Raw genomic sequence first — 23,416 nt, 5'->3', positions numbered from 1 at the left:
CTGGTAGATCAGATAGGCACCATGCCCAGTTCTACTCAGTGTTGCAAATTTCACATCTGTACCTCTGTGGCTCTTAGTCCGTCCCTTGTCCTAATCCTTTGTCCCAAACTCTAGAGGGACCACGTGGAATCTTTGCTTGGATTCTAAGTGTCACAGGGCTACAATGTTGCAACACGGGCTCTCCTTGCAAACAAATGTAGTCACAGCTTTCTTCAGTGTAGGAGCCGTAGTGTCCAGGGTACCTAGCGTGGTTGCATTCGTTTCCTAATACTTATAAATGATCCCAAATGTAGAGTGACGCTATGTTGCCTAGGGGGCCTGTCCACCTCCGGTTCTCCACGTTCTCAAACCCGAAGAGGCTGACATAACGACGGGTTGGTTCTCTGTGGCTGCATATATATGCTTAATCAGCAGCAGCAGCAGCAGGATGAGTGGACAAGTCCAAGACATACCTAAGCACGTATTACCTCCCGACCGTCACTGTCCAGGACATAGGTTCCCTAACACAGGACAAACATACAAACAACCCTAAACCATATTTATCAACGACCCCCTTTCCGTGCTAGTGGTGCAAAGACTGGGGTGGTTAAAGCAGGCTGGTTGTTTTTAACAAGTTTCAGCCCACTGCAAGGCTATCTTCCGAAACGTGCTCAGCCCACGTGGGTCGCGCAGGCGCTAATTACTAAGAGGCTGAGAAACAAGGAGCGCAGGAGATCGGCCGCCCAGCGGGGAATAAACTGGCACCTCTAGAAATAAAGCCCCGCAGCCAATGCGACGCCTCGGCACGCGGGATTGGCGGCCTCGGCCGTGACGTGGCCTGGGCGGGCCGAGTCGGTTTGCGACGGTGGCAGCGGGTCCCGACCGGGGAGCGGCCCGGGGACCCGGCGCGCACTGCCCGGCCGGCGTGCCCGCTCTCTGCCAGCCCGGAAAGTCTTTCGCTCCGCGACGCCCCCGGAGTCTCTGCTCCGTCTCCCGGCGTCGGCGTGGACCGGGACCCGTGCTCCCTAGTGCGACCAGGACTCCCCAGCGAGCGGGCGGCTGGGGACGCCGAGGTTTGGCCTGCGGGCGCGGGGCGCTTCCGGGAGGGTGGTCGGCCAGTGCCGGGCTGAGGCGGGATCCCCTCCTACTGCCCCGACAGCTCCAGGGGAGTTGCGGGAGGCGCGCCGGCCCTCGCGTACAGGCAACACCTGAGCGGGGATCCGAGTCGCTCGGCGCCGCCGCGACCTGATCCCAGAGCGCTGTGGGAGGGGCGCGCGGAGCGCTCGGCTCTGCTCCGGCGGCTTCACTTCTTGCCGCTGGCCACTGGGGCGAGAGGGGTGGAGCGGTGCAGAGGGCTGGTAATGCCTTCTTCCAGGAAAACTTCGCCCCCCCCCCCGCCCCGATAGTGAAGGGATCACCAGAACATTTAGAAAGCACGAGAAATGACCGTGTCACAGAGAGGAGTGGCGAGGGCGGGGAAGCGGGGAGCTCCGGGGAAGCCGATTTGCTCCGTGAGCTGCAGCGCGAGCCCTGCGGCCCGGGCGCTGAGATTTGGGGAAGCGGGAGCCGCCGGGCGGGGCGGCCACGCTGTGTTTGATTCTATTCACTTCCTGCGGCAGCTGTTCAAGATGAGGGGAGCGGGGCTCGGGCGGAGCGGCCTCGTCCCGTGGGTCTGAGCGTCCACCCCCGCCGCCGGGACTCCGGCCCCCTTGGGCTTCGGCTATGAGCGCTCGGTGACCGGCGGCGCCGCGAGTCGTAGACCCGGGACTTCGGGAGGCAATGCTGGCTCGGCTTTGAGTGGCTTCGGGACAGTGAAGAAACCCTAAAATGGAGGACTTTTCCACCAGGACCTACGGCACCAGTGGGCTCGACAACAGACCTCTGTTCGGAGAGACGTCGGCCAAGGTGAGTGCGGCCCGGGACTCGGGGCCTGGGTGCTTGTGTTTGTGTGTCTGTCCGTACCTCCCCTTCCCCGCTCCCTCCCGACCCGGAGCCCTGCTGGGTCCTTCTGCGGCCCCTGAAGGCCCTTGTAGCAAGAAAGTGCCTTCAACCCCATTTCATTCCTCTCAAGGTACTTGCGCTGCCCCTCGGCTTCCTCTTTGGGACAGGGCTGGCCAAGAGCCTTGAAGGCTGGTAGTGGAGAAAAGTTCAGAAAGTTCTGGGCTGCGGGGGGTCCGAAACGGGAGTGCGAAAGCCCTCTTCCCCAAGGCCAGGTGGTCATGGTGTTTGCACATCCGCTGGTCCAGCTGGAGTGCTGACCTTCAAGAGGCTTCAGGTGTGCACCTGAGGCTTCCGTAAGAGCCCAAGAGAGGTGCTTCTGTTTCGTGTTTATCTAGAGCCCTTAAGAGTTTACTGCTGAGGCAGCCGAGCAGAGGAAAAGAGGAGAGGCGTGAAATGAGGGTTTCTTTGATGGGACTCTATTCCAGGAAGTGATCAAAGTGTCTCAGGCCCAAACAAGCTAGTAGTACATTATTTTAGGCTTTTAAAAAGTATAATGTCTTCTTACAAGCTTATTCATGTGATGTCCTGGGCCAGTAATTGAAGAGAGCTCTTTTCCTGTCCCCAGCATTAACTTTCTGAGCCGTTTGGGCAAGATTAGCCTGTTTTGTTTGGTTTTTTTTTTTTACCTAGAAAGTGGCATTGGTGATCTTTGACCCTTGACAAAGTACTTTCAGCCTCTCAGAAAGTAGGGCACATATGGAGTCCAGAGCTTCTTGGGTTTCTCAGCTTAGTCAGGGACCTCTTTAGCAGAAAGGATAGGGAACTTGTACACCCGACAGCCTGGGGCATGACCCTGAATTTGGAAGCTGCCAGCCTGCCAGGAGAATACTACTTTATTTCTTTTTTTTAACTCCATGTGGATTTTGCTTTCTCTTCTCAAAGGGACTTTATAAGAAAATGTTTTAAGCTTTATGTCTAAGAAGTTGCTCCTTGTTTATCCTGTGACTTTGCATATTCCCAGCCCACAGACACCTGCTTTTGAGAAGCACGGCTCTGGTCCAGTAGATATTCCTGTTTCTGCTAACATTTTTTATTTACTTACTTTTTAGAATTTATTTTATTTTATTTATTTTTGGCTGCGCTGGGTCTTCGTTGCTGCGCGTGGGCTTTCTCTAGTTGCGACGAGCGGGGGCATTGTGGTGCCCGGGTTTCATTGTGGTGCCCGGGCTTCTCCTTGCGGTGGCTTCTCTTGTTGCAGAGCTTGGGCTCTAGGCACGCAGACTTCAGTAGTTGCAGCACGCGGGCTCAGTGGTTGTGGCTCGCGGGCTCTAGAGCGCGGGCTCAGTGGTTGTGGCTCGCGGGCTCCGTTGCTCCGCGACATGTGGGATCTTCCTGGACCAGGGATCGAACCCATGTCCCCTGCATTGGCAGGCAGATTCTTAACCACTGCAGCACCAGAGAAGTCCCTGACATTTTATTATTTTTTAAAAATTTAATTTAAGTTTTTTTGGCCGCACGGCTTGTGGGATCTTAGTTCCCCACCAGGGATTGAACCCGGTCCCTCAGCAGTGAAAGTGCCAAGTCCTAACCACTGGACCTCCAGGGAGTTCCCGTCAGCTAACATTATTGAGCATTATGTGATAGGCCCTGGGGCGTCTGAGGAACCCAGGTAGATGGGGGAAATATGTGAACAAACGTGATGCAGTTGGATCTGTGCTATGAGAGGGGGTAGAGGGGGCATGTTGGGGTAACAGGGAGAAAGTGGTCACTTTGGGAAGCTTGGGGAAGATCTTAGAGGATGGATTCTACATTCAGAGTGTCTGGTAGCCTTCGGCTTTCAGATATGGATGCCCCTAAATTGGGGTTTGATTAGGAGAGGATTTGGGGCCTGGAGAATGGAGGCAGCTAGCTGCTTGAAGGGGTCGGACCCAGGGCATCTGGCTGCCCAACTGTCCTGAGAGCCAAGAAGTTCAGTGTCTCCTCTACATACCTTGGTGCACAGGTTGGGGTTCTGGGTGATGCAGACCTCTGACCTCCTTTGATCCCTGAATACTGAGGTAGATGACTCCATAAGGGACTTGTTGATTTATAGAGACACTTAGAAATATTGATGTTTCTGACTCACTTGGGCCTAAATAGTCAATGACTGTAAGTTTCCCTGTTGCCTATGATTTGAAACCCATCCAAGAAATTGACTATTCCAAATGTATCTCTGTTTATTGCAGATTTATTTAATCCAAGAGCATACACCTCTAGCATTACTTAGGCAATTTTAGGCGTCATAACAGTAGAATCAGCTACTCAGAGGGAAAAAAAATAAGAATAATATATATTTCCAGATCTCTCAGAATTGCTTCCTTGAGTTTCCTCTGTGGGGCTGACAGAATGATTGGACATACAGAAATTGTACAGAATGGAGAAAGCAGAGAGACTTCTGGTCTGAGGATAGGAAGAAGCATCATGGTTTGTATAAATTGAGATGCTGTATCCGAGGAAGGAGAGGCGTCTGTCTTTATTTTTTGTTTTAATTTATTTTAATTTATTTATTTTTGGCCGTGTTGGGTCTTCATTGTTGTGCACGGGCGTTCTCTAGTTGCGGCGAGTGGGGCTACTCTTTGTTGCGGTGCGCGGGCTTCTCACTGCGGTGGCTACTCTTGTTGGGGATCACGGGCTCTAGGCACGCGGGCTTCAGTAGTTGTGGCTCATGGGCTCTAGAGCGCAGGCTCAGTAGTTGTGGCGCACGGGCTTAGTTGCTCCACGGCATGTGGTGTCTTCCCGGACCAGGGCTTGAACCCGTGTCCCCTGCATTGCCAGGCGGATTCTTAACCACTGTGCCACCAGGGAAGCCCGAGGCATCTGTCTTCAATGACAGCAAATGATTTTGAGGACCTGAGTGGGCAGCGCACAGGGATGGGACCTCAATAGTGAAAGGATAGGACACGTTACAGTGGAGCCATTCCACTGGAGGGCAGTCACTGCCAGAGCAGGGAGGCTTTCCCGGGACCCTGGGAAACCCTTCACTGGCCCCTGCATGTGTGTGCTCCCAACGTGCTTTCGCCTCTGAGGAAGAGAATCCAGAAAGGGAAAGCCCACTTCCTGTCCTATTCTGACAGGTCTTCTGAGCTTTTAGTAATCTTATTTGCCTTTTAACAACTGACCAGAGATAGCCTGTTAATTTTAAGCCTAGAAAGGACGAGAGGTTTAGGGCCAGCCTCTCCCTCTATGGCCAAGATGACTGAAGTGCACGGAGCAGAGTCTGGAGGGAAGTTGTGTTTCCTCAGTGCCGGGCAGCGTGCTCTGCATTCAGCGTTCCCTTGTTTGATCGCCCAGTTCTACTGCTGTTTCACAAGCAGGGAAGCTGAACTACAAAGCAGGCTACGTGTTGAGTCACACAGCTGGTTCTCCTCTGGTGATGTTTCACGAGTTGGCTAGGATAGTAAATGGTGAGGTGACTTACACTGTCTGGGTCACATTGTCCAGAAGGCCCTGTGGACGTTCACATACTTGGCCCTTCCACAGGAAGGAGGTGAAGTGGTTTGCCCAAAGTCATGGAGTGAGTGAAAGATACTAGCATCTGCTATAGAAATACACAACCCAGTGGGCCTGGAGCAGCACCCTCGTGGGCAGTCCCTGAAGGATACCAGACTCCAGATTTATTCAGTCTTCAGCGTGATGTTTAGGAATAACTTTACAGATACGGCCTTGGAGCGAAAGGTAAAGCAAAACAGTTTTCTGTTGTTACGTAAACATCTAAGGGATAATAGACCAGAAGAGGAAGGATAGTCGTTCCTTGATACCTTTGGAATCACATATTGCTAGGTGGGCTGTCACATCAAGCCTGGTCAGAATGTCCAGATGCTTTCTTCGTCTGTTTTTATTCCATCCCCAGTTCTGGGATGTAACACATCTCTTTCGGGGGAAAACAAATGTGGCACAAATGCCACGATAATACAGTGTATCTGAGGTTTCTGAGCATGTGCTGTTGCTTAGCACTTTCTGAAGGAGCGCGACCCAGTAGAAATATAAGATGAGCCATGTATGTGATTTTCAATGTCCTAGTAGCCATATATTTACAAAGTATAAAGAGATGCAGTTAATTTTAATAATATGCTTAATTCCATACATCTAAAATACTATCATTTCAATATGTACTCAATATGAAAAGTGGAGATAATTTTCCATCCTTTTTTTCGCACTAAGCCTTTGAAATGCAGCGTGTATTTTCACTTACAGCCCATCTCAGTTTGGACTAGCTACTTCAGGTGCTCAGTGACCACATACAGCTGGTACTCCCGTGTTGGGTAGTGCAGTTCTAAAGCGAGTGAATTATCAGTCACGGTGGTTGTATAGTCACGATCGTGAAACATTTTTCTTTGTTGCGGGACTTCTCAGAACCTTTAAAATGTGCTAATGTTCACTGAGACCGTGGCTGGAGAGGGAGGGCGAGTACCACTTCCTGTGCTGTTTCGGTGGCTGGCCTTTTGTCACTGGCACAGTCAGTGCCTTACTCCGTTCTTACCTTGCACCCCCCTCAGCCTCAGCAGGCCTGAGCTGAGTGTCCACAGAACCCACTTCGGGAAATGTCACTCTAGGAACCTATCCCCTGCTCCTCCCTTCCTAGTATGAACTCTAACCTGGAGGTATTCCCCCCTCTCTTGTCCACACCTGCCTTTAAAATTTCCTTTGGGCCATCTTTCTGTCTGGGTAATGGAAAGGCTTTAAGTTATCCTCAGGGCTTGTGAGTCGATCTTGATTTCTTGATTCACTGGCTGGCTGCGGAATCATCCGAAATCAGTTTCAGCCAGTGGATTGGTGAACCTAGCGGGGAGAGGCAGGATGGTTCTCTGTGGGGAAGAGGGCAAACCGGTATGCAACAGCTACTGCGAATGGGCGAGGGGGGAGTACTTCATTCCTTGGAATGTAGTGTAAGCCGGTTCCTGGACCAGCCTCTTCTATTGATTTTCACTAATAGTAAGTGATTCATCCTCTGAGAAGGGTGGTGACCGTTCTTGCCCCTTTATTTCTACTTGGATGTGATGTAAGAAAAGTGAGTGACATTGGAGGAAGGCGCATACACTGGAGTCAGATAACAGAGGGGGACCTTCCGTGTAGGGAGCAAGTTAGTGGGTCCCGAGGCTCAGATGTTTGGTTCCAAAGGCGAAAGTTCCATGTTCTAAAGCACTTTCCTGATCCTTTCCTCCTCTCCCTGCAAAAAAAAAGCAAATAAACAAAAACAGTGAAAATCAAGGTCTTTTGATGACGTGTAGTCGAATTCAGACCATTCAGAATTGGAGCATTTGGCTTCTGCAAGTCGTAGTGTAAGATGAGAATGCTACTTCTTGCCCTTTTCCGTTTGGAGGTGAGGGTTGTTGCTTCATTAAGAACAAAGCTGTGGTTAGGATTGTTGTGTCTGCCTGCCGCCCCTCCGCCTGCCCAGGGCCCCAAAGGCTGTCCTCCTAGGGGTGCGGGCTTCCAGCCTCTTGACACAGCTTCTGGGTGATTCTCTGAGCACAACACCTGTCTCCCTCAAAGCAGAGCTAGTCGCCCAGGGGATCGGATCTGTTGTCCCCTTGCCTATCATCCAGGCGGCCAAACCACTTTTAGTTGCCATTTCTCGTGCTGGAGAAACGGTGCAGGCTGATAGACGCCAGGACTTTCTTCTTTCCTGCTCTAATAAGTCTTTTCCTCCCCCACCCCTAGACCAGAGGACTGGGGATCTCAGGGGGTTGCACTCAGGCGTTCGTATTTTGAGAAGGCTCTTCAGAGGATGCTGGCGAATAGGGAGGCTGACGTCCCTGGTCTTCACCGTTGCTCTGTGGATGCCCAGTCCAGACTGGCACCTCTCCATGGATCCCTTGCCTTGAGCTGCCTCCCTGCTCTTGGCAAATGCTCTTCTTCTTGCCGTAGCACCCTCTCTTCCCCACATATCGGAATCCTGCCCAGTCTAATTTCCCACCTTCGAACCTCCCTCACGACCCAGTCTGCATCCGTGCTTCCCTCCTACGATCCTGGTGGTCAGAGACGTCTCCTGGTATTTACTCCTTGTGCTGTGAGGGATTTGTATAGATCTTGCCTCCCTGGCCAGAGTCTAAGCTCCTTGAGGGTAGGAGCCAGTTGCCTTATTTCTCCAGCGTTTCTAGCACTCGGCATAGTGCCTTACCTAGTTCTGGATTTTATATATATTAAGTTTTTTTTTAAATTGAAGTATACTTGATGTGCAATATTTTGTAGGTTACAGGTGTACAGTAAAGAGATTTACAATTTTTAAAGGTTACAGTCCATTTATAGTTATTACAAAATATTTGCTATATTCCGCATGTTGTACAATATATCTTTGTAGCTTATTTTATACCTAAAAGTTTGTGCCTCTTCATCCCCTGCCCTTATCTTGCCCCTCCCCGCTTCCCTCTCCCCACTGGTAACCACTAGTTTGTTCTCTGTGAGTCTGCTTCTTTTTTGTTATATTCTTAGTTATATTAAATTTTAAGTGAAGTGAGCATCTAGCATCACTAAAAAGTAACCTGCTTTTTTGGGACATTCTAAACCATCAGTAGAAGGCGGGGGCTCGTGTTCAAAAACCTGGAGCGCTGGGTACCAAAACAGGAAGGGGTGCTTCACGCTCTCGTGCAGCTAAGGGCGTCACTCTCTCCTCTCCTGGCTGAGCTTCAGCAAAGAGGCCATAAACATAACACAGTACTGTATAAAAAACTTAAACTGAGCCCTGGCCTCGCAGAAGCTGGTGGTCTGCTGAGTTTTTCCCTCCGTAGACAAGGTTTCTGCAGCTCTGTGGTAATAGACTGGGTCTACTAAATTGAGCCATTTCTTTTTCTTGGGGTCAGTCCATAGTTCATGTGTAGGTATAATGACCATATTTTCTGCACTGCCATAAGGACAACGTGGGTTGACAAACTTGAGTGTCCCTATGGGGATGATGGAATGTGGCCCCTAGAAATGGGGGCCAGGGTCTGGGAGAGGGTCTGGGTCCCACTCATCTCTGAGGACCTAATCTTGTTGGTAAGATGCCCCAATAGATGAGGTAGAAATAATACTAACGTGAGCAGCCGTTTACTGACTCCGCTAAATGGCACTCTGTTCTAGGGCTTTACGTGTATTATCTCCGATTCCTAACAGCAACCCTGCGTGTTCGACCGTTGTACAAATATGGATTTATTTGTACAAATATGGAAACTTCGGCTTCAGAGTTAAGTGACTTCCCCAAGGCCACAAGCAGGCATGTGGTGGGAGAATAGATGTAAATCAGGTCTGCCAGGCTCCTGACGTCCTAGCCCTTGCTCTGGACCTCCCAGTTCTGAAGGTCGGAGCACATAAAGATCCGGCACTTCCTGTGCTACCGACTCTAGGGATCATTTTGGTCCTTAAACATGTGGAGTAAGTTTATTTTGTATTTTTACTGTGATCTCATTTCCCTAAGTGATGCTTCAATGAAAATACTCTATTTCAAGTATGCCTAACTGTGAATAATATATTTCAAGTGTTCTCCTCCTGTGGGGAGGAGAATCTGGCAGGATGGGTATGACAGAAATATTCACAACTGCAAGATGCTTCAGAACGTGAATCTGTGAAATAAGGGAAATGTTTCAAAGTGTCCATACATGTACCTTCTCTGGAGGGACCCGAGGGAGAGGTCGGTGTTCAGAGCTACAGGCAGCCGTGGAGGCCCTGGTGCATTTGAGAGCTCAGAGCATGAGAGTGGGCGAGTATGGGTGTGTGTGAGTCTCATAAGCTTTTCTCACGTGCCGCTACTCCCAGGGTTCTCTGCGAAGCCTCAGGACAGCAGCCCCGTGACCCGGGCTCGCCATTCGCAGAGTCAGCTGTCTCCTTGCTTCACCCTGGGGACACTGTCTCCAGGGCTGCCTCCGGCCACGGTGTTGGGGAGAAGCTCCTGCCTGTTGAGGGCCACGCAGCTCTGGGGGAACTGAGGAGACCCCCTGGCAAGGCCTGAGGTTTCTTGCTTCCGAGGGACCCAAACCTCCTCCCATGTGTCACGTCCTCTCACTGTGTCCGTCCCAAGACAGCTGTCCCTTAGGCTGCTGACTGGGCCATTTCCAGAGCTTTCCTGACAAGACGTTTTCCCCTGGGACTTGGAAGAAGAAAAGGAAAATCACTTTTTTTTTTTTTTTTAAATAAATTTCTTTCTTTCTCTTTCGGCTGCATTGGGTCTCCGTTGCTGCGCGCGGGCTTTCTCTAGTTGCAGCAGGCGGGGGCTACTCTTCATTGCGGTGCATGGGCTTCTCACTGGGGTAGCTTCTCTTGTTGCGGAGCACGGGCTCTAGGCGCGCGGGCTTCAGTAGTTGTGGCACGTGGGCTCAGTAGTTGTGGCTTGCGGGCTCAGTAGTTGTGGCTCACGGGCCTAGTTGCTTCGCGGCATGTGGGATCTTCCCAGAGCAGGGCTCGAACCCGTGTCCCCTGCATTGGCAGGTGGATACTTAACCATTGCGCCACCAGAGAAGTCCCCTCCTTGTATGTTTACTACATGCTGATTGGATTGCCTTTCTTCTCTTTCCCTCACAAGAGAAGATAATCACTGTCTTCAGGGACCTGAAGATCTTGTGCACAAGGAAGATGAACATGGGGTCGAGCCCTTTAATGAAAGGAGGAGCAAGGTGCCAGGGAGCGTGGAGGAAGGGGATAATTCTACTGGGGACATCAGGTCAGACTGCTTTTGATTTTTAGACCCAGAATCAGGAGTAAGATTTGACAGGAGGAGGTGACCGGGAATCCCCAGCAGGAGGTCCAACTGTGTTGAAGAGGTGGGAGCAGGAAAGTGCCGGGAAGGGGGAGGGAACTGTGAGTGTTCCATTGCAAGCAGACTCTAGAACTTGGGAGGGATGGTCAGAGGAAAGCCTGGGCCGGGGGAGGAGCCTTGAGTGCTGTGCTAAGTATAGTTGTCTTCTGGAGGCTGTCGGTTGTTGAGTGTGCATGTATGTGTGCTTTGATTCAATGCTTAATTGTGTGTGTACTGCATCCTGGGACATGTGCCGTATGCTGGAGAGGGCATCTTTTCTCATGGAGCATATATGTACTACAAGGAGGATAGAAAGGCACTACACAAATCCTTGCTCTTCCCTTTCTTTTCCTTACTAGCTTCAGTCATCCTAGCCTACTTTGCCTTCCAGTTTCCGAGCTCACTCCTGCCTCAGGGCCTTTGCACTTGCTGCACTGCCTTGTTTGCAGTACACTTCTCCTAGATCCTTGCATGTCTCGTTCCTTTTTCTTTAAAAGGTCCCCGCTCAAACAGGAGGATTCCTTGACCTTCTTTTTAAAAATAGCCCCCAGCTCCACTCTGGTCACTCTTCATTTACCCTGTTTTATTTCGTTCCTAACTTCCTTACACTAAGCATGTAAAAAGGGTGGAGAATAGATGCCAAACATCAAGGTGGGAAGCAGGATGGAGGGAAGGCTGTTCTGATGTTGGAGGGGTTGAGATTTGGGGGCCAGAGATGGACTCCATGAGGGAGAGATTCAGCATAGATATGAGGACAGAGATAACTAATAAGGCCAGGGAATGGGTGCAGGATTGGCAGAGGAACAGGCTGCCCTCCGGTCCTCTTCAGGCTGGAAGGAGTGGAAATGGGGGGCGGGGGGAGTTCTTCTTTTTCTCAGCATCTTTTTTTTTTTTTTTTTTTTTTTTGTAAAGATGTCTGCTGACGGACAGGCTTCAAGAGTGAGACTGGGAACCTGAGTGGAGGTGGAGCTTCAAACCACTTCCTGGAGAGCAACTGCGAAAGTCAACTCAAAATAAAAGGCCATGAAAATACAGTGAAAGCCCAGCTGAATACATGAATTTGTAGTAACACAGTTAGTTTGTTTTTTCAGCTAATATTTGAATATCTTATATATGCTGGGAATATTAGAGGGTTGGCAGAAGGAAATGTCTGGTGTCTCCCCACCCACTGGTACAGTGGCACCTTTGTAGACTCAGAAGTCTCTCCACTCTGGGTAGTGGCGGCTCCCACAGCCACATGGCTTGGCTTTGTCTGAGTGAGACAGAGGTGCTCCTGCCTCTGGGTGGGCACAGGCCTTGTGGGGTACACAGCTTGGAGAGTGCAGCATTGGGCTGGGTTGCAGTCATGGGCAGTGGCCCAGAACCCAGCAGTGAACAAGGAGGACATGGCCCTCAGCCTCCCAGGCCTTACAGCGTGGAGGAGGAGACAGACAAGTAAACTGGCAGTTAACAGGTAGGATAGTTGAAAGGCTTCACAGCAAGACTTAGCACCAGAGCCTGGAAGTGGCTGAGGGTTTGGGAGTGACTCGGGACTGGGTTTTCAAAGCATCAAGAGCAGATGAACACATCCACCAGAGAGGCTCTGGGCGTTGCTGAAACTGCCGACTCCATGGTCAGGTTAGGTCTTTGGTGTGACAGATTGGGAATGATGTAGTCAGTGGATGCCGAGGAAGACCAGGCTCAGGGGCAGTGGAGGAGATGGTTGGAGGAGAGGGATTTGGCCAAACGGGTGCTGAAATAATTGAGCTTGCTGAGAAGAGGAAGGGAAGAAGTTGGCATGAGACTGCCAGGGACATACATCTTAAAAATAGAGGATGTTTTTGTCTGTCTGGACTGCTGTAACAGAATACCACACAGACTGAGTGACTTACAAACAACAAACATTTCTTTCTTTCAGTTCTAGAAGTCCCAAGTCAGAATGCCAGCATGGTTGGATGAGGGCCTTCTTCTGGGTTGTAGACTTCTGTTTGTGTCCTCACCTGGTGGAAGGGGTAGGGAGCTCTCTGGATCCTCTTTTATAAGGGCACTAATCCCACTTGTGAGGGCTCCACCCTCATGACCTACATACCTCCCAAAGGCCCCACCTCCTACTGTTGTCAACATTAGCCATTAGGATTTCAACTAGCAGTTTTGGAGGGATACAAACTTTCAGACCATAGCAGAGGATATTATTGAAACTGCCATCTCATTCTGGCCTGGGGAGCAGGAAATGCCTTGCCCACCCCCCCCCCCACCCCGACTCCTTCCTGGCCCAGTGACCCTGGGATGAGTATGTGGGTGGCACAGGCTCTGTTGGGGAGAAAGTTGAGAGGCAGAGGCAGCAGGGGAAGTCCAGGGCACGGGAGAACTCTTGTGTGTGGACCAGGAAGTACTTTGCTCAGATGGAACGGGTTTCAGGGGGTGGTGGGGTGGCTGACGGAGAACTCGAAGGTGCGGAGGGTGAAGATTGACCCGGAGTGCACTTGGGGAGGGATGGGGTCTGTAGGGCTGCCTGTGATGTTGTCTGAGGACTTTGATGGAGTCGCAGAGGAAGGTGGAAGTAACACAAAACCGGAATTCTCAGTCTTTCCCCCACCCCCCCTCCTCCCTCCAGGGCGTGTAAGGGAATTTTCTCGTGGTGTTGTCCATGCAGGGTTTTCCTTTCCCGCAAGGAGCTTTCTGTTTTGCATAGCTTCTCCCTGGGAGTGCTGAGCAGCCCTGCGGAAGGACCGGCTCCTGGCGGGAGTTGCTGTCGTGCCTCTGAAACTAGTGCTTGCTGCTGTGGCAATGAGTGGCTGGGCTTCTGTCCTCAGGTTCGGGAAACCCCGACCTGGAGGTGCCCATGGTTTACTCCTGGTATTACCATGGGGCCATTGGCCCGGGAAGCACCGTGAGGGCTCGGCCTCTTGGGCTGCAGGGCCAGGCTGTGGCTTCTGCGGTGGTGTCGCGTGTCTGTCCTGGACCAGTGAGGCCAAGCTGTCTTCTGACCATAAGCTGAGATTTCTAACAAGTCAGGCCCCGGATGAGTGGTGAGTAGCCTCTCCTGGTAAGAGGCGCTCTAAGGAAAATGCCGTCGGTCACTTCCATTTATGTTTCTGTTACTTAAGCATCATTCTCAGAGCACCGGCCGGCAGCGTGCCAGCCTCCCGGCTGCCTTCCCCCACGGTTAATTAACTTCCAGTCCTAATGGAGGAGACAGCCAGTGACTCCGTAAGTGTAAAGTCTGGGCCACGTGACCCGGGAGCCCTGAGGCAGGGGCATCTCCCGTCCTGAGGAGTGCCCAAGGAAGCTGTCCAGAAAGGGTTTACAGTGGAGGCGATGTCTGGGCTGCACTCTGAAGGATGAGCAGTTAAATTGGGTGTGTGGCATTTCAGCCATCCCACTTCTCAGCCCGCGTCTCACTCTTTTGGGGACATTATGCCTTCAGCTATTTTTACGTGTCAATATAAGAAGCAATTATGTATGAAGTAGCTGCACTTTCTGCCTCCCAGAATTTGCCTAGACCCGTGCAACAAACTCTTCTTAGATCCAGGAGAAGTTTGCCTGTTCTAATGATGCAGTGTGCTTACTGTCATTAGTGAGAGCTTTGAAACCCATTGTACTTCCTTCTTGGCTGCCAGGAATCTTAGTACTAACATTTGAACTTAGAAAAGTTTTCTTTACTCAGACTTTTCCTTGTAAATCCTTTTACTCCTTCTTTCTAGTCCCCAGATCCCTTTAGGAATTTTGCCATGCTCTTTTTTTTTTTTTTTTTTTTTTGCGGTACGCGGGCCTCTTACTGTTGTGGCCTCTCCCGTTGTAGAGCACAGGCTCCGGACGCGCAGGCTCAGCGGCCATGGCTCACGGGCCCAGCCGCTCCACGGCATGTGGGATCTTCCCGGACCGGGGCACGAACCCACGTCCCCTGCATCGGCAGGCGGACTGTCAACCACTGCGCCACCAGGGAAGCCCTGCCATGCTCTTTTTACTGTTGCTTGAGTGGGTTAGGGTTTTGCTGTGATAGCCCAAGCTTTAGGTCCGTTTTGGAAGCAGGCGAAACAAATGACTGTGGAAATGGAAGCGTGCTTTTACCTGTTAGTGTTCCAGGCTGTCCAGAGCCGGGGTTTTTCCTGGTTGCTGAGGACAGATGCCAGCTTTGGGGTATTTGGGATGTTCCCAGAACCACCATTAACCACCGGAGCATTTGAAATGAATTTGGAGATTTGTTTTGTATCAGGGTGCTGGTTAATGGCTGACCAAGCAATCTCGGGGGGCTCCTGTGCCTTTTGATTGCTGGGGAATAGGTCTGCTCTGGCCCAGGTGCCGCCTGAAGCTGATGATCCAGAGCCATAAATTGTTAAAACTGGACAGGACCAGATATCAGCCCAGTCCTCTCATGTGATAGATCCAGATGGGTTCAGGGATCCTTTTGAAGTCACCTAGCTAGTCAGTGAGATGAGAACCTTGGTCTCCTAACTCTCATTTCCGGGCCCATATGTATTAGTCTAAGGATTCTTAGACCTTTTGAACTGCTCACTTTTGCAAAGAGCATTGAATAGGAGACTTTAGCCATTATCTGGCTGTATGACCTTGGGCAAATTGGTCTGACTGAACCCAGTTACTCATTGGTAAATGGAGATAACGTATTCCTTACTGCTTCACAGAGTTAACCTCTCATCCCAGGTACAGACACATTGTAGGCACAACCATCGTTTTCTCCTTCCCCATTTCAAAGGAAGACAAAGACGCGCCTCTTGGGCTCAGGCTGCTCTCTCCACCTGTGCATCGCATCCCAGCCCTTTCCCTCGCAGCTTCTTTTTTTGTAACATCCTTCGTGCCCGCTTTCGCTCTGCGTTGTGTGAACTTCTGGAGGGTAGAGATGGTTTTATTTGCGGTTGTATTTGCATCTGGGATATAGTAGATAATTTTTTTTCAGCTTTACTGAGATAATTGAGATAATGTTTAACTGAATAAATAAATGCCTTAAGAGGTAATGTATGCTGAGTCCCTCTCGAAGCTATATATGTTTGTGTATGTATGTTCAAGTGCTCACATACATAAATCCATGTACGTGAGGTAAGACTGTTTCTCAGCCTGTTGCTGAGTCGATGTCTGTAGGAAGACAGCGAATTCCCTGTCCTGTCATCTCTGCGGATGAAGATTAAGGCTGGGGCTTCCTTGGTGGCGCAGTGGTTGAGAGTCCGCCTGCCGATGCGGGGGACACAGGTTCGTGCCCCAGTCCGGGAAGATCCCACATGCTGCGGAGCGGCTGGGCCCGTGAGCCATGGCCGCTGAGCCTGCACGTCCGGAGCCTGTGCTCCGCAACGGGAGAGGCCACAACAGTGAGAGGCCCGCGTACCGCAAAAACAAAAAACAAAAAAACATTAAGGCTGATTCTGGTCCTGCTGGACTTCCTTAGGGAGTGAGAATAAGCAGTACAAAGTGTAAAGCTCTGGTAGGGAGAATGGTTTTGTTAGATGGAAATAGGGCAATAATAAAACGGGAGGAGACAGCTAGTTTTTGTGAGACATAGAGTAACTGAGTTAATAGAAACTAGCTTCTGATATGGAGATAACTCTGATTCTGACTTGGAGCATATTAGCTCTAACACTGCCCTTTGAAATGCTAATCACCGGGCGATTTAATTATTCTCTATTATTCTACCTTTGGAGACTGGAAGCAGGGGGAGCTGCTAAAGCCCTGAAGAAACAGCTCTGGGCCTGGAGAGGGGTCTCCACTTTGTGATTTGAACTTAGCAGTATTCAAAATGGTTTAGCTTCGACGCTAAACTTTAGAGCAGTGCTTCACGAATTTAAATGTGCACACAGATCATGTGAGGCTCTTGTTAAAATGTAGATTCTGATTCAGTAGATCTGGGGCAAGGCCCAAGGTTCTGCATTTTTTACAGGCTCTCATGTGGTGCCGGTGCTGCTGGGCCACAGACCACTCTGCGTAGCAAGCGTTTAGAAGGAAGTAGGAGGCCTTCCAGAGTTAACTCTGCTATTTCTTTGGTCTGGATTCCTGGTTACTTCAACAGCAGAAGGCCTAAAGCCAAGGCCTTGGCTTGGAGAAAGGAGACCCTGTGAGAAGCAGTTCTGCCGTCTTCTAAATAGTTTGTCCCATCTTGGGAGTCCCAGAGAGACTGTATCTTAACAGTAGAATACCTGATATTCATGAAGATGATTTGGGATTCTAGACAGTGGACTGTCTAGAAGGCAAGCAGCGAAGTATTCATTAAAGATTAGATATATTTTCATAAATGATTGAAACCAGTTAGCCTTCCATGGATAAGTTCAACAGTCTAAAACAACCACTTACGAGGAAGTCTTCATTCCTGAAAGGTAAACACTTTACTGTAGTACTTTGCTAATGGGGGTGCTCTTTGCAACTTGATCTCTTTGTCTAGACCAGCAGTTAGCATGCTAGGCTGCTGTTTCCCTGAGAAGTATACATGGAATCTGCTGTTGCATTGAATCCTGTTTCCATCACTTATTGGTACTGAGATTTGGGGCAAGCTATTTCCTGGAGCCTGTGTGGCCACCTGTAAAATAGTCATAGTATCATTTCACCCCAGGATTTTTTAGAAGGTATACAAAAGCTTTTGGCGTAGGCACCATCTGTTCACCATTATACCCCTCTCCCCTCCCCATTTCGATCCTGGTTGGCAAACTTGCTGTACCATTTGGAGAATAGTGATTCATTTTGGCTCCCTCTCACCTGAACCTCTTCACTGGCCTCTTTCTATTGGTAAGAGCTCTTGTGAGGTATGCGCACACCTTTACAGACTGTTGCCACTACCTGGAGCTCATAAGGAGATGGGAGCAAATACTCTTGACTTCTTAGAATAGACCAGAAGAGTTGAGTTGAAACTTTTTCACAAGGCAGAAACAATGGGTTTCTCATAAATGGGTTGTCCGTTAACACATTTTATGTTAAATACACATGTCTTGTGTGGGAATAAGTTAACAGTGATCAGTGATTTGTCCCTGGGTCTCTTGCCTAACACATGGTCCTAGTTTCACACTCTTGTGTCTGCTGTGTTGTCTTATCTAGCTGACGTGGTGATAAGACCTCAAGTTTAGTAAGGGTGTGGCTGGAGTAGTTCAGCTTCCTTTGTGCTGTGTAACATTTGAATTGCAGTGGCCTTGGTCTGGAGTGTGGTTTATCCCTGGTGAGGTCAGGGACACCAGATACACGTGGCTTTGCTTCACTCTTCCCTCCCAGCTTTGCCTGCCTGGCTCTTCTTTGGATTCTTACCTTTAGAAGCAGAGAACTTGGGAATGCAGGTTCCTGTGCCCTTCCCGTCTCTGAGCTTTTGTTTTCTGGCTGCTCATATTCTGTATCCTGCTGTTCTTTGCTCAGACGTTGCCAAAACAGTCTTTAAGACTGATTCTTGAAAGACTTCAGCTTTGACTTTTCAGAACTAAGATTACCTGATATTCTCATTGGCCATAAGGTAGTGTTTCCTCATCAGGTGTTAAACCCTTACCACCTTATTCTGTAAGCTCTGTAAATAAGTTCTATCAACCTAATACACATTATACATTATTAGTATATACTACTACTATTTTTATATTACTAATACTTTAACTTTTCAGTTCCTGTAACTGAAACCATCTAGCCAGTGACCCTGATTTAGATATCCTATTTCAGAGTTGCTTCTAACTTGCTGTATGATTTTAGGCAAATAATTTAACAACACTCACTGGACCTAAATTTACCTTAACCTGTAAAATCAGGATTGGATCAGATCAGTTTTTCAAACCATTCTTTGGAGTTGGTTGGGGTAGGGATGGGAGTAACAAGCAATCTCGAAGGGTAGAACCCCAGGCTCCTCATTCAGATGATTCTACGTTGCGTTTACTTTTAGATTACATTAAGCAAGGACACTTAAGCTGTATCACAAATAGGTCCAAGCTCACGATGGCACTTGACGTCATCTAAGCCTGGTTTCTTACTGTTTTCACCAAGGCTCTCGGCTGGCCATCCCGTGCTCCTGTCCCTTTGCTTCTGCTAGTACTGTTCCAGCAGCTTGTGGATTATCTGTAAGCCTTCCTTCCCCATCCAGGCCTTCCCAGTCTTCAAAAGGCCCTAATGTAAAAATGTCCTGTCCCTTCAAGAAACCTTCTCCAGGGACTTCCCTAGTGGTCCATGGTTAAGACTCCGCGCTCCCAGTGTAGGGAGCCCCAGGTTCGATCTCCGGTCAGGGAACTAGTCCCACATGCTGCAACAAAGAGAGCCCACGTGCCGCAACGAAGATCATGTATGCCACAACTAAGAGACCTGGTGCAGCCAAATAAAAACCAGACTTCTCCAGTTAGTTGTCCATCTTCCCCAAATACGTTCTCTACTCCGGTGGCTCAGTACACTCTGCCCTTCTGGCCGTTGTTTGTGTGAAGCTCAGAGGGGCAGGATCCTGGTTCCTCCATTCTAAAACACCATAATGCCTTGCACTGTATCTTTCTAAAGTGCCATGGGTTTATCATATGGCTCAAAAACTCTTTTCTCTTTCAGGATCGAATCATCAATTTAGTTGTTGGCAGCTTAACATCCTTGTTGATTCTAGTAAGTATCTTTGTGTCTCACCCAGGCTCTTAGCCAAAGTTTTGAAAACCTTAATATTGTGGTTCAATCAACTCTCCAAAAAAAAAAAAAAAAAAAATTAGAAGGGGCCAGTACATGAGCAAGTGGAATATTCCAATCATAGTTAAAGTAATGCTTTCAATTTTGTTGACACTTAAACAAAACTGCACTTGGTAAGTGGAGTAGCTAATTGATTTCCACTCTCACCCCCTGGTTGAAGGTGAAATAGCACAAATCAAATAACTTGGTTTTCTGGGTTTGCCTAGTAAATCTGTACTATGTCAGTGGCTGCCAGTAACTCTCTTCTGTACATAACCCAACTTCCCCATTTCTGCTCAGGCCTTTACTTTTATTTGGTTCTTGAAGCATGTTCATTATCCTTTGGTTTCAAAAGATTTTAATTTTTCATCCTGTGTACTACAGCTTGGTGCTATCACAATAAAATAAAACAAAGCTACATTTCCCGGTCTGAGAATGACATTTCTTTGGCACATTTTCATTAAATATAAGTTTTAGTGAAGTTTGTCTCCATGACTTCTTAATAAAAAGAATGGGTAAAATGTTATATCTAAGGTAGAAACAGAACTATAGGATATTAGAAACCTATTTTTTAGAATTCTTCATGTTAAGCAAAAACAGTTTTGGTTATATTTTTTTGCTGGAGTATTCAAAATAACAAAAAGTTTAGAACTTTTCAGTATAGTCGTTAATCCTGGGGATGAGGTTTAAATGCTATCTAATCTTTGATAAAGAGGTTATTTTGAGGTTGGCTAGTTTTACTGTTCTGTGGTGGTTTGTCTCCTCTCATAAAGGAGGAAAAGGTTAGGAAGGTTAAGTAGAAGTACTAAAAGAAATAACACAATTGAAGGTATTTTAATATTTTATTAAATATTAACATTCCAGAAGGCAAACGTGGTGGTAGATATCATTTAACAATGTGAAGCATTTTATACTATTACATTGCCTAAATGCCAGTCTAACCAAGTCTGGGAATTACTCCTGAGGCCTGACATAATTTCTCTTCATACAGGTAACGCTGATCAGTGCTTTTGTTTTCCCTCAACTACCTCCAAAACCGCTGAATATATTTTTTGCTGTCTGCATCTCTTTGAGTAGTATTACTGCCTGCATACTTGTGAGTACTATTTAGAATTTAAATTCAGTATCCTTGAGGGCTGAAGGTGCCTAGGGCAGAACTCCCAGCTCTGGTAGACAATCTGTATAAAAGGGTGTCTCTAATTATATGCCACCCCTCTCCCCCAAAGCATGTCACAATTCTCAATGTTAAATTGCAGGGTTTTTTTGAATCTGAGTTTATTTATCTCCTAAATCCCAGAGTTGTAACCTTGTAACCCTAAAAGGAAACTCCGCTCCCTTGATAGCAAACAAACAAAAAAAAGACTTAGGTCGCCAAAGATTTGATGTGATGTATTTAATTCATCTTCCTTCAAGAACTACATACAAAGCCCAACAGGCTTTGGGAAATGCCATTACTCCTCTGTTTCTAATAATTACAAAACTAGTTTGTTTTAATCTTTGAGCTTTATCTCCCCAAATGAAAGTAATTAACACCAAAATCTCTGGAAACCTAAGGCTACAGTTGTACCTTTGTCACAAGAATGTTCAATTTTACTACAAAGAAGCCGTTCTTTTAGGTAAAGAAATAAAGATGGTGGTGGACTCCCAGTTGGGTATTTGCCAAGTGTTCGGTCATTTCATTAGCTGGCTGTTGTTTTCATTTCCCTTGAGGAGAGGCAGAATTAAAGCAGTAAGCTCTTAAAGATAATTGTTCTGACTCACATAAGGTTTAAATCATAATAATGGGCTTATCTGAGTTAAAGTTAAACCAGAGGACATTTCCCAGATTCAAACTCATTGATTCTGCTATATTCCTGAGGAAAGAATTGGCCCATCCCACTTTGAGAGCCTTGGGAAAATGCTCTCCTCTCACTCCCAGCCGAAAGCCAGAAGTGACTGACATTGATCTAGTTGAAACCAAATATATGCACGTGTAAAGCCCTAGTTTTGTTGGCAGTTTGAATAAGTTAAAAAGTTGTCCTCCCTTCCAGTACCTAAAAGAGCTGTACGTTTTACTCAAATATATTTAAAATATCTGTTCTTGGATGACCTGCCAAATGACTGTGGACTCTTGGTTTAAACATTGAACAAGGTTAACTGAGAATGCAAGAATAAAGTATGGTCTTGGATATGGAAACTCAGTTGGTACCACTTGAATTATAAAGAATAAGAATAAAATTCTGGCTGCATTAGTCTCAAAATTCAGGGGGAAAAAGTGTATGTGGATAAAATTGGTCACAGTGGAAAAGAATTAGTTGTATTTTAAATTTTTAATATTCAGCCCAGTGCTATTACTTAAACTTTTATTTAATTCTTCTTCTTTTAGATCTACTGGTATCGACAAGGAGACTTAGAACCGAAATTTAGAAACCTAATTTACTATATCTTATTTTCTATCATCATGTTATGTATATGTGCGAATTTGTACTTCCATGATGTGGGAAAGTGAGTCTGCCAAGGAGAAATACTTACCAGGTCTCTTCAAAGCTATATATTTGGACTTGAATAAGAACTGGATAAGGTATGCTGAACAATCTCCTGCATAAGTCTGATACATGATTTTCATGTTAATTGTAAATCTAAATTCCCTCTTGCAGGGGAGACATATCCTAGATCCTTTGCTTTTTCTTTAAGGAGCTGATGTTGCACTTAAACATTCCCCCTTAAAGCTCAAACAGCACAAGTCATTTTCACTTTTGAAATTAAAATTTTTTATAATGTAATTGCATGGTGAAAGGCTATGCAACAAACAATCTTGCATTTTAAGACAAATACTCTTTTATTTCTGTTAAACTGAATATACAATTATTGTTCCCTAGGCAACCAACTTTTGCTTATAACTACAATTTCACGTTAACAAAAAACACAAGACGGTGAAAAGACAACTTTGATTGTGTAAATCTAATTACAATAATAAATAAAATAATTTATACAAGTTTTTTTTGACTTTTCTATAGGGGTCATATTCATTAAAGCCCTAGAGGCTAATTTTGGCTTAACCTTCTCTGGTATAGGAATGACTCTTGATTTGTTTCCTTTCATTACAGAAGCAAATTTTGTTTTTTTAAATTGCCTGAGAGGGAGAAGTTATATCAAACCCCCATCAGTTAATGCACTAAGTGAACGGCAAACTCTGATCCTCTCCTCAACTATTTCCTGGGTAACTTACATAGCAAGACATGTAATAAAAGGTCATGGCATAGGATAGACAACTTTACTTCCTTTCCCATTTAGTTTTACTTCAAAGTGCTAACTCTGTAAACTGATGACAGTGGGTTCTGAGGGGGTGAAAACTAGCTTCTCATGAATTTTGTCTTCCTATTCTCATCCATATTAAAACAAAGAAGCCTGTAGTGAATTTTCTTAATCTCTTAATGCTTTCCTCTTCGCCCAGCCTAAATCAGCTCCCACTGCCAGCAATGGGTAAACCAAAAGTAACCACCACACCCCAAGTCTCAAACTACTTAGAAGATAAGCTTTGTGGAGAAGGTCACTGGTAAGCTCTAGACCATGGTGATGTAGCTTCTCTGAAATATAAACAGGCCTATTTGAGACTGGATAGAGTGCCATGTCTGATCTTTAGAGATGAATATTACTGCTTTTAAAACAGTAGTTAAGCTTTGGTGATTTTAAACTTCTCTCAGCTAAAGTGAATGAAATTCCCCGCTGACAAGTAACACTGATCACTAGGATCTCTACAGTTAAGAGAGACCCCAGTGCTCCACTCAGCTACACTGTCATAAGACTAGACCTCAGATGATATATTTAAAGGAGGTAAAAAGTCATAGCAGCAACACTGTATGTGGCTTGAGCACTGTAGCTATTTAAAAGCCAGAGGAATGGTAAATTAAGCCTCTTGGGGGTTGCTCCTATTTCTTTGGAGATGTTGTAATTAACAGTGTGGCTTCTTTGCCTGAACTACCTGTTTCTAAGAATTACCTAATGACAGTTTACCAAATCCTCAACATCTTTTGAGTCTTCTGAAACAGGACTGCCCAGAGATGATCCAATGATGTTTGATTCTTCTCGATGATGTTGGAATATGGGATCTGTAATGAGATAAGTTTCAAGTTAATCTTAAATATATACATCCTCTAATCCATGTCAAGAATTTAGAGTAAGTGTTCTTCT

At 47.2% G+C, this 23,416-nt stretch overlaps 2 protein-coding genes across 7 annotated transcripts in view; one reads left to right on the top strand and one right to left on the bottom strand.

Annotated features, from left to right (window-relative positions):
* Nucleotides 1-828: 828 nt before the first annotated feature.
* TMEM243 (transmembrane protein 243) lies at nt 829-22,220 on the top strand. Of its 2 annotated transcripts, XM_067746109.1 has the most exons (5): nt 829-1,052; nt 1,599-1,884; nt 19,139-19,189; nt 20,238-20,342; nt 21,612-22,220. In XM_067746109.1, exons 2-5 carry the CDS (start codon nt 1,807-1,809, stop codon nt 21,732-21,734), a joined length of 357 nt encoding a protein of 118 aa, XP_067602210.1. In that variant the 5' UTR covers nt 829-1,052; nt 1,599-1,806; the 3' UTR covers nt 21,735-22,220. The 2 variants fall into 2 exon arrangements, with proteins under 2 accessions (XP_067602210.1, XP_067602211.1); XM_067746110.1 differs by lacking the exon at nt 829-1,052 and having other exon boundaries at nt 1,097-1,884.
* DMTF1 (cyclin D binding myb like transcription factor 1) overlaps nt 22,041-23,416 on the bottom strand; it is a 43,895-nt gene continuing 42,519 nt past the window's right edge. For all 5 annotated transcript variants that reach the window (XM_067746103.1, XM_067746106.1, XM_067746101.1 and 2 more), the window contains one exon: nt 22,041-23,334. In XM_067746103.1, the coding sequence (XP_067602204.1) occupies nt 23,225-23,334 (110 nt within the window). In that variant the 3' untranslated portion in view covers nt 22,041-23,224. The remainder of the gene's footprint in view (nt 23,335-23,416) is intronic.

The sequence above is a fragment of the Pseudorca crassidens genome, chromosome 8 (assembly GCF_039906515.1).
Source record: "Pseudorca crassidens isolate mPseCra1 chromosome 8, mPseCra1.hap1, whole genome shotgun sequence".
Taxonomy (NCBI): domain Eukaryota; kingdom Metazoa; phylum Chordata; class Mammalia; order Artiodactyla; family Delphinidae; genus Pseudorca; species Pseudorca crassidens.
Note: the sequence above shows the minus strand (reverse complement) of the source record. Positions and strands in the feature narration are given on the sequence as shown.